General features: G+C 49.4%; 1 protein-coding gene and 1 pseudogene across 1 annotated transcript; one reads left to right on the top strand and one right to left on the bottom strand.

Annotated features, from left to right (window-relative positions):
• Positions 1-4,243: 4,243 nt before the first annotated feature.
• On the bottom strand, positions 4,244-6,323 carry LOC100347956 (intestinal-type alkaline phosphatase pseudogene; annotated as a pseudogene).
• Positions 6,324-6,382: 59 nt separating this feature from the next.
• LOC138846079 (lysine-specific demethylase 4D-like) lies at positions 6,383-8,402 on the top strand. The gene has a single exon (XM_070060705.1). The coding sequence runs from the start codon at positions 6,405-6,407 to the stop codon at positions 8,400-8,402; it is 1,998 nt and encodes a 665-aa protein (XP_069916806.1). The 5' UTR covers positions 6,383-6,404.
• The last annotated feature ends 3,844 nt before the right edge of the window (positions 8,403-12,246 follow it).

Raw genomic sequence — 12,246 nt, forward strand, 5'->3', positions numbered from 1 at the left:
ACTTGAATGAGGCTGCTGCCAGCACATGACATGCTGGTTGACAATACACAGTTTTATGAATAGAATGAGCACACTGACATTGAATGAAAAATGAATACATACATTAGAAATAGTTGTTTATCGTCAAGTACTGCATGCATAAGACACTATTTAATTGCGTTTTAAAAATTTAGCAGATGTATAAAATTGTACATATTAATGGGATGCCATGTGATATCTTAATGCATGTGTATATTGTGTAATAGCCAATCATAGGACTGGTGCTATGGCCTAGCGGGCAACACCACCACCTGCAATGGCAGCATCCCATATGGGTTCCAGTTTGAGTCCCGACTGCTCCACTTCTGATCCAGCTCTCTGCTTGGCCTGGGAATGCAGTGGAAGATGGCCCAAATCCTTGGGTCCCAGCACCCATGTGGGAGACCTGGAAGAATCTCCTGGCTCCTGGCCTTGAGTGGGTTTATTTCTAGCCATTGGAGCCCTCTGCAGAGTGAACCAGCTCATGGAAAAACCTCTTTCTGTCTCTTCCTCTCTGTAACTCTGCCTTTCAAAAAATAAATCGTTAAAGCAAATCCAATCATGATGCATACATCTATCTCCTGCAGCATTTCACATTTCATTTTGATCTGATTTCCACATGCCTATCTTCTTTGTCCTTCTTTTTATAGAGAAATATACTAGATATTGTCTATAGTCTTTCTACTCTCAACAAAACACTACAACTTCTTTATTCCTACCTGGCTGTAAGTTAGTACCTGTTCTTCATACTACTTTTTTCCATCCTTGTTAACTTTTATTGAGCTGTCAGGCAGAGAGACAGAATAAGAGTGAGCCCTCCCCACCCTCTTTTTGTTTGTTTGTTTGTTTGTTTGTTTTTTTGGATTCATTTTTTATTGGAAAGGCAGAGTTACTGAGAGAGAGGAGAGAGACAAGGATCTTCCATCTGCTATTCCACTCCCCAAGTGGCTGCAACAGGCCGGCCTGGAGCCAGGAGCCAGGAGCTTCTCCGGGGTCTCCCATGTGGGTGCAGGGGCCCAAGGATTTGATCCTTTCCCTGCTGCTTTCCCAGGTGTATTATCAGAGAGATAGGTCAGAGTGGAGCTACCAGGACTTCCAGTGCTCTAATACGGAATGCCAGCCTTACAGAGCATGGGTGGACGCCCTGGGCCACGATGGGAACCCAGTGAACCAGAATTTCAGGGGATCATAAACAGCTTGCCCCTGATACGGCATGTTTCATTTCTTGGCCCTGAATATCTGCTTTTGCAATCAAGGTTTTAGATCAGCAGCAAGTGACACGTTTTCTGTTGTGTTTTCCCTTATGGCATAAAACATTAAAATGATGATTTTCTATCAGAAAGCACTTCTTGGTTGAGTATCTCATTTGTTTATGCATAGAGCGAACAAACTTTAAGTACATGTCATTCTTAGATTTCCATATTGGAATCTTGGTCTTGTTGTTAAAAGGATTAAAATCCTTTTTGTTAGGCCCTTTTCTAATTGATTGGTTTTTAAGATAATTTTATGAGTATGTATTTCTATCAGATTACTTATTTTCATTGCTCTATGTAGCAGTTTCTGAAGAAATGGTGTTGGAAAAAACACCTGCCAGGATGATTGGAAACTGAGGTGTTTCAGCTTGAAATCAGTTTTCAGAGTCTCAGTGCTGTGTGGTTAGCTGCATAACATAATCAGTTTTTTTTATTTTTCTTTTTTTTTTTTTAAAGGTTTTTGGTATGTAGTCACATACACAACTTCTATTTATTAAGTGGTGTTCTTTTAATTTATTTGAAAGGCAGAGTGACCGAGAGAGGGGAAGAAACAGAGCAAAGAGGAGATCTTCCAGGGAGGCTAGCAGGGAGCTGCACTGGAAACAGAGCAGCCAGGAGTCCCGCACAGCTGTGGGCTGCTGGAGCCCTAAGTGGAGGCAACACAGCCTCGGCTCCACCTTCTTCACTTTAGTCCTTTCCTACTGAACTCACTTGAATCCTTTCTACCGAATGCGTCTTTTTCTTAACTATGAAGGATCTTCTAAAAGTTGCTAGAAATGTATTAAGAGGCTGGCGCCGAGGCTCACTTGGCTAATCCTCTGCCTGTGGTGCTGGCAGCCCCGGTTCTAGTCCCAATTGGGGCGCTGGATTCTGTCCCAGTTGCTCATCTTCCAGTCCAGCTCTCTGCTGTGGCCCAGGAAGGCAATGGAGGATGGCCCAGGTCCTTGGGCCCTGCACCCACATGGGAGACCAGGAGGAGGCACCTGGCTCCTGGCTTGGGATCGGCACAATGTGCCAGCCGCAACGGGATGGCCATGGCAGCCATTTGAGAGGTGAAACAACAGAAGGAAGACCTTTCTCTCTCTCTCTGTCTCTCTCTCACTGTCTAACTCTGCCTGCCTGCGAAAAAAAAAAAAAAAGAAAGAAAAACTATGTTTCTATATCAATTTTTAACACTAAAATAATTGTATTTTAAAGAAAGGAATTTTGCAAAAACTTTGAAAAGGACTTTTGTGTAAAATGTCCCCTTAGGGGCCTGTAGGGTGAGAGAAAGGATTAGTTCACACCCTACAGGGCTGACCTCCCATAGTGCATGTTCTGGCCACTCCCCTTCCACTCCAGCTTTCTGCCACTGCACCTGGGAAAGCTGTGGGAATGGCCCAAGTACTCCAGCCCCTGCCCCTCTTGGGGGAGACCAGGATGGAATTCCTGGCTCCTGGGCTCAGCCTGGCCCAGCCCTGCCTGTGGCTCCCAGCTGGGGAGGGAGCCAGCAGATGCAAGACAGGTTGCTGTCACTCTTCCTTCCCAATGAAGCTTTTCACAAAGTACCCGCTCCATTCGTTTGATATTCGTGTTGCTCCCTGGGATTTCTTTGGTTGTATCTGTCAAGGTTGTCTGTCCCCAACACTTGATTTTCCACTCTGATGTTCCTTTGAGTTTGGCTACAAATGTCAATGCAAAGGGTGGGGCAAAATGAAGCTGGCTGTCAGACAGAAACCCAGCTCTGGGATTTCCTGAGCTGAGGGCTGATTGGATTAGAACCTTGCCCAGGTATAAAGCCAGAAGGAAGCGCGGAGAGATGGAGCCTCCTTGCGACTGCAGCGGCCACGGGAAACCACCTCTCTCTGAGTCCTAGAGTGTGTTCACCTGGATCAGGATTTCATCCACGGCAGGTAGCTCAATTTCTTATTCTGTTGGACGATATTTGGTGCCTGTGCTTTTGAGAAAGTCCTTATGCTAAAAGTGTTGAAGACTCAATTTCAACTTTAAAAATGCCTTTGGGAGACGTTTAGCATTGCCATATTTTATCCTAATATGCTTTATATGCATTTTCTTATTTTCTTGTAAAGAGTTACTCCTCTGTGGTTCCTTTTTTGTACCAAGAATAATCTTCGATTCTTGTCATCAGCCGTGTTAGTTGTACTGTCGATAATCATTGCTTCTGTTTATTGTTTTTGGAAACTTACTTTTGCTTTGACACCAATTCATTGACACGCTTGTGGAGTACCTAACTCACTATTTCCAAGCTTGTTTTTCTTCACCCAGTGGCCCCCTCCTTTAGACGCGTGCTTATTTAAGCTTCAAATCTGACAGGAACATCGCCTTTGCAATTCTGTTTGGCTTGATGGTACCTCAGTGGTGATTTGCACCACTTACGATAAAGTATTTTTCGTTCTTTTTTTATCTTTTTAAGATTTATTTAATTACTCGAGAGGCAGAGTTACATACAGACAGAGAGGATGGACACAGAGAGAGGTCTTCTATCTGCTCCTTCACTCCCCAAAAGGCTACAACTGCGGAGTTGGGCCGATGGGAAGCCAAGAGCTAGGAGCTTTGCTCCTGCCTTCCCACACAGGGATGCAGGGGCCCAAGCCTTTGTGCCGTCTTCTGCTATTTCCCAGGCCATCGGAGGGAACTGGATTGGAAGTGGAGCGGTTCTCGAACCGGCGCCCATAAGTGTTGCCAGCAGGCGGGATACTTAACCCGCTCTACAGCTCGGGCCTCTCTCTCTCTCTCTCTCTCTCTCTCTCTCTCTCTCTCTCTCTCATCTATCAATCTTTTTAACTGACTTTGCTTTATCGAAGGAGAAGAAAGTGGCGGGAAGAGGCACGGCTAGGGGTCGGGAGGTGACAGCGCTGAGCAAGACCTGGGCTGAGGACCTCATACGGGGGCGGTGGAGGGAACACCTGGTGCGGGCGAAGGGTTCCGCAGTGGGCGCCGTGGGGTGGGAGAAGGTCGTGGGGCCGGGCAGGTCAGGGCGCTGCGGCCCTAGCAGGAACAGCTGGAGCTGCGCCCTGCCAGCCATGGCAGCCAGGGCCCGCGGCATTGTTGCGACCGCCGGGGGGCAGCAGGGAGCAGTCTGTGTAGGGCTCCAGACTTGGAGGAGGAAGGACTTGGGCGGTGTAGCACTGCTCCTGCATGCCATGCACCAGGTGAGCCGGCGGCCCTCGCGCCAGCAGCGCCACGTCCTCGCCGCTGTGCGTCTGCCCACGGCTGCCAGCTGCTGGTACCCGGGGGTACCTGCTCTGAGTTTCGTTCAGGTCTCGGCGGCTGCCCCCTCTCAGAGCTTAGCCCAGATGGTTGCCCTCCAGGATGGAGGTGTAGTTCTTGCCGTCCAAGGCCTTGCTCAGAGCCAGCGCAAAGATGGAGCTGCCCCTCATGTGTAGCCCCCAAAGGAGAAGATGGGGGGTGGTCGGGGGTGACTGGGGTCAGCGTGTCCCGCTCGCTGGTGAGCTGGCCGCCCTCTCAATGGCAGTCTCAGTGAGCGCCTGATGAGCTACACCCTGGTGGTGACGTGCTCGCGGAGGACCGCCTCCACAAAGAGGAAGAAACCGAGGGGGTTCGGGCTCAGCAGGTGCACGGCAGCCTTGGTCAGGATCATCAGGGAGGGGTCCTGCTGGGGCTCTCCTTCGGTCTCATATTTCATGTCTGAGGGTTCAAAGAGACCCATGAGGTGGGTCAGCCTGCAGTCCTGAGCCGCCCGCATGAGCTTGCGTGGTTCCACACACACTGGGGCCCCTGCTGCTTTGTCAGCCACTCCTCCTGCACCAGGTTCTGCCCGTCCAAGCTGGTCCCATTCTGGCTGGAGTCACTTGGGTACTCAGGGCCTGGGGTCCCCTTAGGAAACATGTACTTGCGCCCCTGCCCAGGATCTTGTTGATGTCCGTGTTGGAGACCACGTGTGTGGCAGTGTCCTGGCAGCTCTGCTGCAGCACCGAGGCAGGCAGTGGCACCAGCACCGAGTACCAGTTGTGGTTCACAGTGAGCACCTGTGTTCTGCTGGTGAGGTGTGCTGCACCAGGTGGTGTCACCAGCACCCCACCCACTTCCCTTCTTGGCCCTGTACATCCCCGAGAGAGCACCTCGTTGCCCTGGATTGTGTTGTACTGGTCGTAACCAGGCCAATGGTCTTTACATTGGCCTTGACCACGCACAGGTAGGCTGTGGCTATGCCAGCACTCTCTGGCACCTATTTTTCATGTTGTAGGTCTTGGATGGAGCAGGTGTGGGAAGTGGCCCATGGCAGAAGGTATCTCGGGCCCCAAGTTGCCCCTCATCTGCCCCTTAAGGACCATGTGGCTGTCACTATGGAAACCCCCATCCCGGCTCCCAGGAAGAGGATGGGGTTCTTGGTGGCCTTCTGGATGGGGTGCATCTTCCTGATGGCAGCCAGGGCCTCCTTTGCCTCTTGGTTCCAGACGTCTGGGCAGGCTGAGGCCTCAGGCTCAGGAGCGGTGACAGCAGCGGCAGCAGCCAGGTCCCCTGCTGGACTGGATGGTGTCGGTGCGGCCAGCCCAGGACACCGGGCCTCCCCACCTCCATTCTTTATTGAAGGTTAGCGTGTAGACTTCCTTGAGGACCTTCTGACGTAGTGGGGTGAGGAGCTACCAGGGATCAGGACAGACCTCAGAGACAGTGAAAGTCCTGACTGAGTCAGGACATGGGTGAGGAGCCTGCTCCACCGGGAGACTGCCCTGTGGGCCTGGGCCTGTCCACAGTGAAGTCCTGCTATTGAATTAACAAGCCTGGGACATGAACCTCTCATTTCTTCAAAAGTTCAGTGTGTGTCACTGCTTCACCTATAAATGAAGCCACTTAGAATAAAAAGCAGAGGGGCCAACGCTGCAGCTTAGGAGGTTAAGCGTCTGTGTGTGGCAAAGCAGCCCGTAGGGGCTCAGGTTCGAGTACTGGGAGCTCTATTGCCAATCCAGCTCCCTGCTGACAGCCTGGGAAAGCAGTGGAAGATGGTCCAAGTGCGTGGACCACTGCACCAACCTGGGACACCCGGAAGAAGCTCCGGTCTTTGATTTCCACTGTGACCGTTGTGGCCATTTGGGGAGTGAATAGGCAGGTGGAAGACCTCCCTCTCTGTTTCTCTCTATTTCTCTGTGTGTCTGTCATTCTGCCTGTGAAATGAATGAATCCATCTTTACTAAAGAGAGACTACGTAGAGAAGATCCTCTGGGGGAAACTCTAGGGGGACGATCTAGAACACACCTGGGGACTCAGAGTCGCCCACTTTCCTGTCTTGCAGCCATGACGCCTGAGAGCTCCGGCCCCCAGAACCCCAGCTGCCACATCATGACATTCTACCCAACCATGGAGGAGTTTATGGACTTCAACCAATTTATCGCTCAGATGGAATCTCAGGGTGCACACCGAGGAGGCCTGGCCAAGGTCATCCCACCCAAGGAGTGGAGGGCCAGACAGAGCTACGACGACATGGATGACATCTTGATAGCCCGCCCCCTCCAGCAGAAGGCCTATGGCGGGGCAGGTGTCTTCACTCAGTTCCACAGAAAGAGGAGAGCCATGACCCTGAGACAGTATCGCCAGCTGGCCACCAGCACAAAATACCAGACCCCAGCGCACCTGACTTTCGAAGAGTTGGAGCAAAAGTACTGGAAGACCCGTGTCTACGATGCCCCGATCTACGGCGCTGGCATCAGCGGCTCTCTGTTTGATGAAAACACGGCACACTGGAACCTCAGGCGCCTGGGCTCGCCTCTGGACCTGCTGGCGCAGGAGTGCGGCGTCGTCATCGAGGGCGTCAACACGCCCTACCTGTACTTTGGCATGTGGAAGACCACGTTCGCCTGGCACACGGAGGACATGGACCTGTACAGCATCAACTACCTGCACTTCGGGGAGCCCAAGACGTGGTACGCGGTGCCCCCGGAGCACGGGCGGCGCCTGGAGCGCCTGGCTGGGCAGCTGTTCCCGGGCAGTTCCCACAGCTGCCAGGCCTTCCTGCGGCACAAGGTGGCCCTCATCTCGCCCAGCGTCCTGCGGCAGAACGGCATCCCCTTCCACCGCGTCACTCAGCAGGCTGGCGAGTTCATGGTGACCTTTCCTTACGGCTACCACGCGGGGTTCAACCACGGCTTCAACTGCGCCGAAGCCATCAATTTCGCCACCCCGCGCTGGATCGAGTATGGCAAAGTGGCCTCTCAGTGTAGTTGTGGGAAGGCCAGGGTCACCTTTGACATGGACCCCTTCGTTCGTATCCTGCAACCCGAGCGCTACGAGCTGTGGCAGAAGGCGCAAGCCCGCGTGGGTGTGCAGAAGAATCAAAATATGCGGAAGCTGACCACTGGGAGCAGGGTGCAAGCAACAGGGAGTCGCGCGCCAGGCAGAAGGCGCCGCGAGAGCCGTCGGCCTCGATGCCCTAGACAGCCTCTGGAGGAAGGTGATGGGAGTGTCCAGTCTGCCCCCGTGGGTCCTGTTTCGGTGCAATTCTTGTGTACTAGAGGCTCTGCTGGCCAGCCTGTTGCTGCTGGTGCTAGCAGCTCACAGAAGCCTGATTGGGTACCATTGGAGATCCCCGGTCTACTCAGCCCAGGTCCTCGTGCCTTAACTGGTAGACGTGGTCGTGGTCGTGGGAGTCGTTTTCAGCACTTGGAGGCTCAACAGCCTATCCTGCAGGTTCCAACCAAGACGCTGTTCTCGGGTGCTGCACACACAGCTCCTGATGCAGAGGCCCAGTCCCTGCTGGAGCATGGGGTTTTGATGGTCAACACAGCTCCCGTGACCCCTGAGCTCCAGCCTCTTTCCAAGGCTTCTGGCTGTTGCTGTGCCCCCGATCTTCAGCCCTTGGGGCCCCCATTGGATTCCGACCATCCAATGCACCCTGGCCCTTGCCTGCTCTCCTTGGACCACATTCCAGTGGATCTCCCTGACACCGTGCCGCTGACATCACCCAGTAGTACCGTACCTCGGAGAAGGTTTCCCACAGACACTGCTAGGGACTGGGCTACTCTTGGCAATGTTGTGAGGATGGATCACTCTTATGTCTCTAGGAATCTGGATGCAGCCAGTGTCCCTGACTGTGATCCCCTGGAACTAGAAACACCAGAGGGAGCAGCACCCTTGAGTCCTGAAGATATTTTTGCCATGAATGGATGCTCTTAATCTTTGGAGCCCATGGCTGCTGAAGATGTTGCCCAATGTGACACTAACCTTAGGGAGAGGAAGGTTCCAGCCATGTGGTAATTCTGGCCCAGTGCAGACCTTTTACCTCCAAGAACTAATATATTTCCACGGCTTCCCAATGCTTTCTCCTATGATGACAAGCAGGAGGGCTCCCAGTGACCACTGAGGAGAACCTCACCACCCTATAGGCTGCCAGAGTTGCTCTCAAGGACACTCAGCCCAGTCAGAACGTGGAGGTGCCTGTGCTTCCTACCATGGCATCCACCTTTTCCTAGTGTCCCCCCCCCCCCCCGCCGTGCTGTGCCTCCAGCCCCACCATCTGTTGAGCCAGCACCGGACGATGTTGAGAATCTGACTGAACCTCTTCATCTCCAAGTTGCATCTGGACTTGTAGTCGCTGACCCTGGCCTCCTCTGGCTATTGACATGACCCAGAGGGAAGTGACCTCACACTTCTGCTGCTGTGCCTCCCCCACCCTCCCACCACTGCTCAGGCAAGACTTTTAACCAGTTGAGTCTACCAACCAGTAAATCTTTTTTATTTTTTTTAACTTTATTTGAAAATGGGGTGGGGGCTGGTATCTGTCATCTGCTGGTAACTCCATCTTCCTGTCTTAGGTTCCGCTTCACCATTATCTTTCTTTTTTTTCCTTTTTCTTCTTTAATAAATGTGAATTTACGAAGTGCAACTTGTGTATTGTTGTGGCTTGCCCCCCCAACCTCCCTCCCTCCTGCGACCCTCCCCTCTCTCACTCCCTCTCCCATCCTGCCCTTCATCGAGTTTCATTTTCAATTACCTTCATATACAGAGGATCAACTCAGTATACACTAAGCAAGGATTTCAACAGGCTGCACTCACACAACCGCACAAGGTATAGGGTGTTGTTCGACTAGTAGTGTTGTCTTTAAGTTTCATTTTAAAACACATTAAGGACAGAGATCCTATGTGGGGAGCATGTACCCAGTGACTCCCATTGTTGCTTTAACAATTGGCACTCTTATTTATGACGTCAGCAATCCCCCAAAGCTCTTGCCATGAGCTGTCTAGCCTATGGAAGCCCCTTGAGTTCACCGACTCTGAACTCGTTTAGTCAAGGTCGTATCACAGTGGAGGCTCCTTCCTCCATTTGAAGAAAGGCGCATCCCTCCTTGATGGCCTGTTCCTTCTGCTGGGGTCTTGTTCACCAGGGTCTTTCATTTAGGCTATTTTTTCCACCGTGTCATGGCTTTCCATGCCTGTGAGACTCCCATGGGCCTTTTAGCCAGATTCGAATGCCCCAAGGGTTGACTGTGATGCTGGAGTGCTGTTTGGGGTGTTTGCCATTCTATGAGTCTGCTGTGTGTCCTGCTTCCCCCGCAGGATCATTCCCTCCCTTTTAATTCTATCCTTCATTATTTGCTTACACTGGTCTAATTTGTGAAATCTCTTCGACACTTACGCTATCTTTCTGATCGGTTATGTACTTATACTTTTTACCAAGTGCGCTAGCATTGGTACATGCCTCCTTGATAAGATTGAGTTGAAATCCCCTGGCACATTTCTAGTTCCACCATTGGAGGTAAGTCCGAGTGAGCATGTGCCGACCTATGTATCTCCTCCCTCTCTTATTCCCACTCCTATATTTAACAGAGATCACTTTTCTGTTAATTTTAAACGCCTAAGAATGATTGTGTGTGATTACAGAGTTCAACCAGTGGTATTAAGTAGAACAAACAGAACAACAACAACAGCAACAACAAAATACTGAAAGGAATAAAAATGTAAGTTGTTCCTCAACAGTCTAGACAAGGGCTGATCATGTCATTGTCTCTTGTAGTGTCCACTGCACTTCAATGGGTATCATTTTACATGCTCGTTTAGTTGCCATCCATCAGGGAGAACATATGATATTTGTCCCTTTTGGACTGGCTTATTTCACTCAGCATGATGTTTTCCAGCTCCCTCCATTTTGTTGTAAATGCCCAGATTTCATTGTTTTTTACTGCTGTACAGTGTTCCATAGAGTACATATCCCATAGTTTCTTTATCCAGTCATCCATTGATGGACATTTTAGGTTGCTTCCATGTCTTAGCTATTGTGAATTGAGCTGCAACAAATATTGAGGTGCAAATGGCTCTTTTGTTCTCCCCTTTAATTGCATTTGGGTAAATTCCAAGGAGTGGGATGGCTGGGTCCTGTGGTAGTGCTATATTCAGGTTTCTGAGGACTCTCCAAACTGTCTTCCATAGTGGCTTTACCAGTTTGCATTCCCTTTTCCCCCACATCCTCACCAGCATCTATTGTTGGTTGATTTCTGTATGTAAGCCAATCTAACCAGAGTGAGGTGAAACCTCATTGTGGTTTTGATCTGCATTTCTCTGATGGCTAGGGATCCTGAGCATTTTTTCATGTGTCTATTGGCCATTTGGAATTCCTCTTTTGAAAAATGTCTGTTAAGGTCCTTGTCCCATCTTTTTATTGGGTTGTTTGTTTTGATTCTATGTGTTTCTTGATCGTTTTATGGATTCTAGTTGTTAATGCTGTTGCAGTTGTGTAGTTTGCGAATAATGTCTCCCATTCTGTTGGTTGCCTCTTCACTTTCCTGTTTCCTTTGCTGTAAAGAAACTTTTCAATTTGAGGTAATCCCATTTGTTTATTTTACCTTTGATTACCCATGCCTCTCGGGTCTTCTCCAGGAATTCTTTGTTCCAATATCTTGAAGGGTTTCCCCTATGCTCTCAATTAGTTTCATGGTGTCGTGGCATATCTCTAGTTCTTTGATCCATGTTGAGTGGATTTTTGTATAAGGTGTAAGGTAGGGGTCTGGCTTCATACTTCAACATGTGGACATCCAGTTTTCCCAGCACCATTTGTTGAAGAGGCTGTCCTTGTTTCAGGGGTTGGTTTTAGGTCCTTTGTCAAATATGAGTTGGTAATAGATGTTTGGATTGATCTCCAATGTTTTTATTCTGTTCCATTGGTCTATCCATCTGTTTTTGTACCAGTACCAGGCTGTTTTGATTATAACTGCCTGTAGTATGTCTTGAAGTCTGGAATTGTGATGCCTCCAGCTTTGTTTTTATTGTATAGGATTGCTTTAGCTATTCTTGGTCCCCTGTTTCTCCATATGAATTTCAGCATTGTTTTTTCTAGGTCTTTGAAGAATGACTTTGGTATTTTGATTGGTATTGCATTGAACTTGTAAATTGCTTTTGGGAGAGTGATGAGAGAATCATTTTGATGATATTGATTCTTCCAATCCATGAGCATGGCAGGTTTTTCCATTTTTTTTGTGTCATCTTCTATTTCTTTCGTTAGTGTTTTGTAATTTTCATCATAGAGGTCTTTGACATCCTTGGTTAAATTTATTCCAAGGTACTTTATTGTTTTTGTGGCTATTGTGAATGGGATTGATCTTAGAAGTTCTTCCTCGGCCATGGCATTGTCTGTGTATACAAAGGCTGTTGATTTTTTTTTTTTTTTGAGCGTTGACTTTGTATCCTGCTACTTTAGCAAACTCTTCTATGAGTTCCAATAGTCTCTTACAGGAATTTATCGGGTCCCCTATATATAGTATCATGTCATCTGCAAATAGGGATAGTTTAACTTCCTCCTTTCCCATTTGTATCCCTTTAATTTCTTTTTCTTGCCTGATGGCCCTGGCTAACACTTCTAGGACTATATTGAATAGCAATGGTGAGAGTGGGCATCCCTGTCTGGTGTCTGTTTTCAATGTAAATGCCTCCAACTTTTCCCCATTCAATATGATGCTGGCCATTGGTTTATCATAAATTGCCTTAATGGTGTTGAGGAATGTTCCTTCTAACCCCAATTTGCTTAGGG

Source organism: Oryctolagus cuniculus, chromosome 1 (assembly GCF_964237555.1).
Source record: "Oryctolagus cuniculus chromosome 1, mOryCun1.1, whole genome shotgun sequence".
Taxonomy (NCBI): domain Eukaryota; kingdom Metazoa; phylum Chordata; class Mammalia; order Lagomorpha; family Leporidae; genus Oryctolagus; species Oryctolagus cuniculus.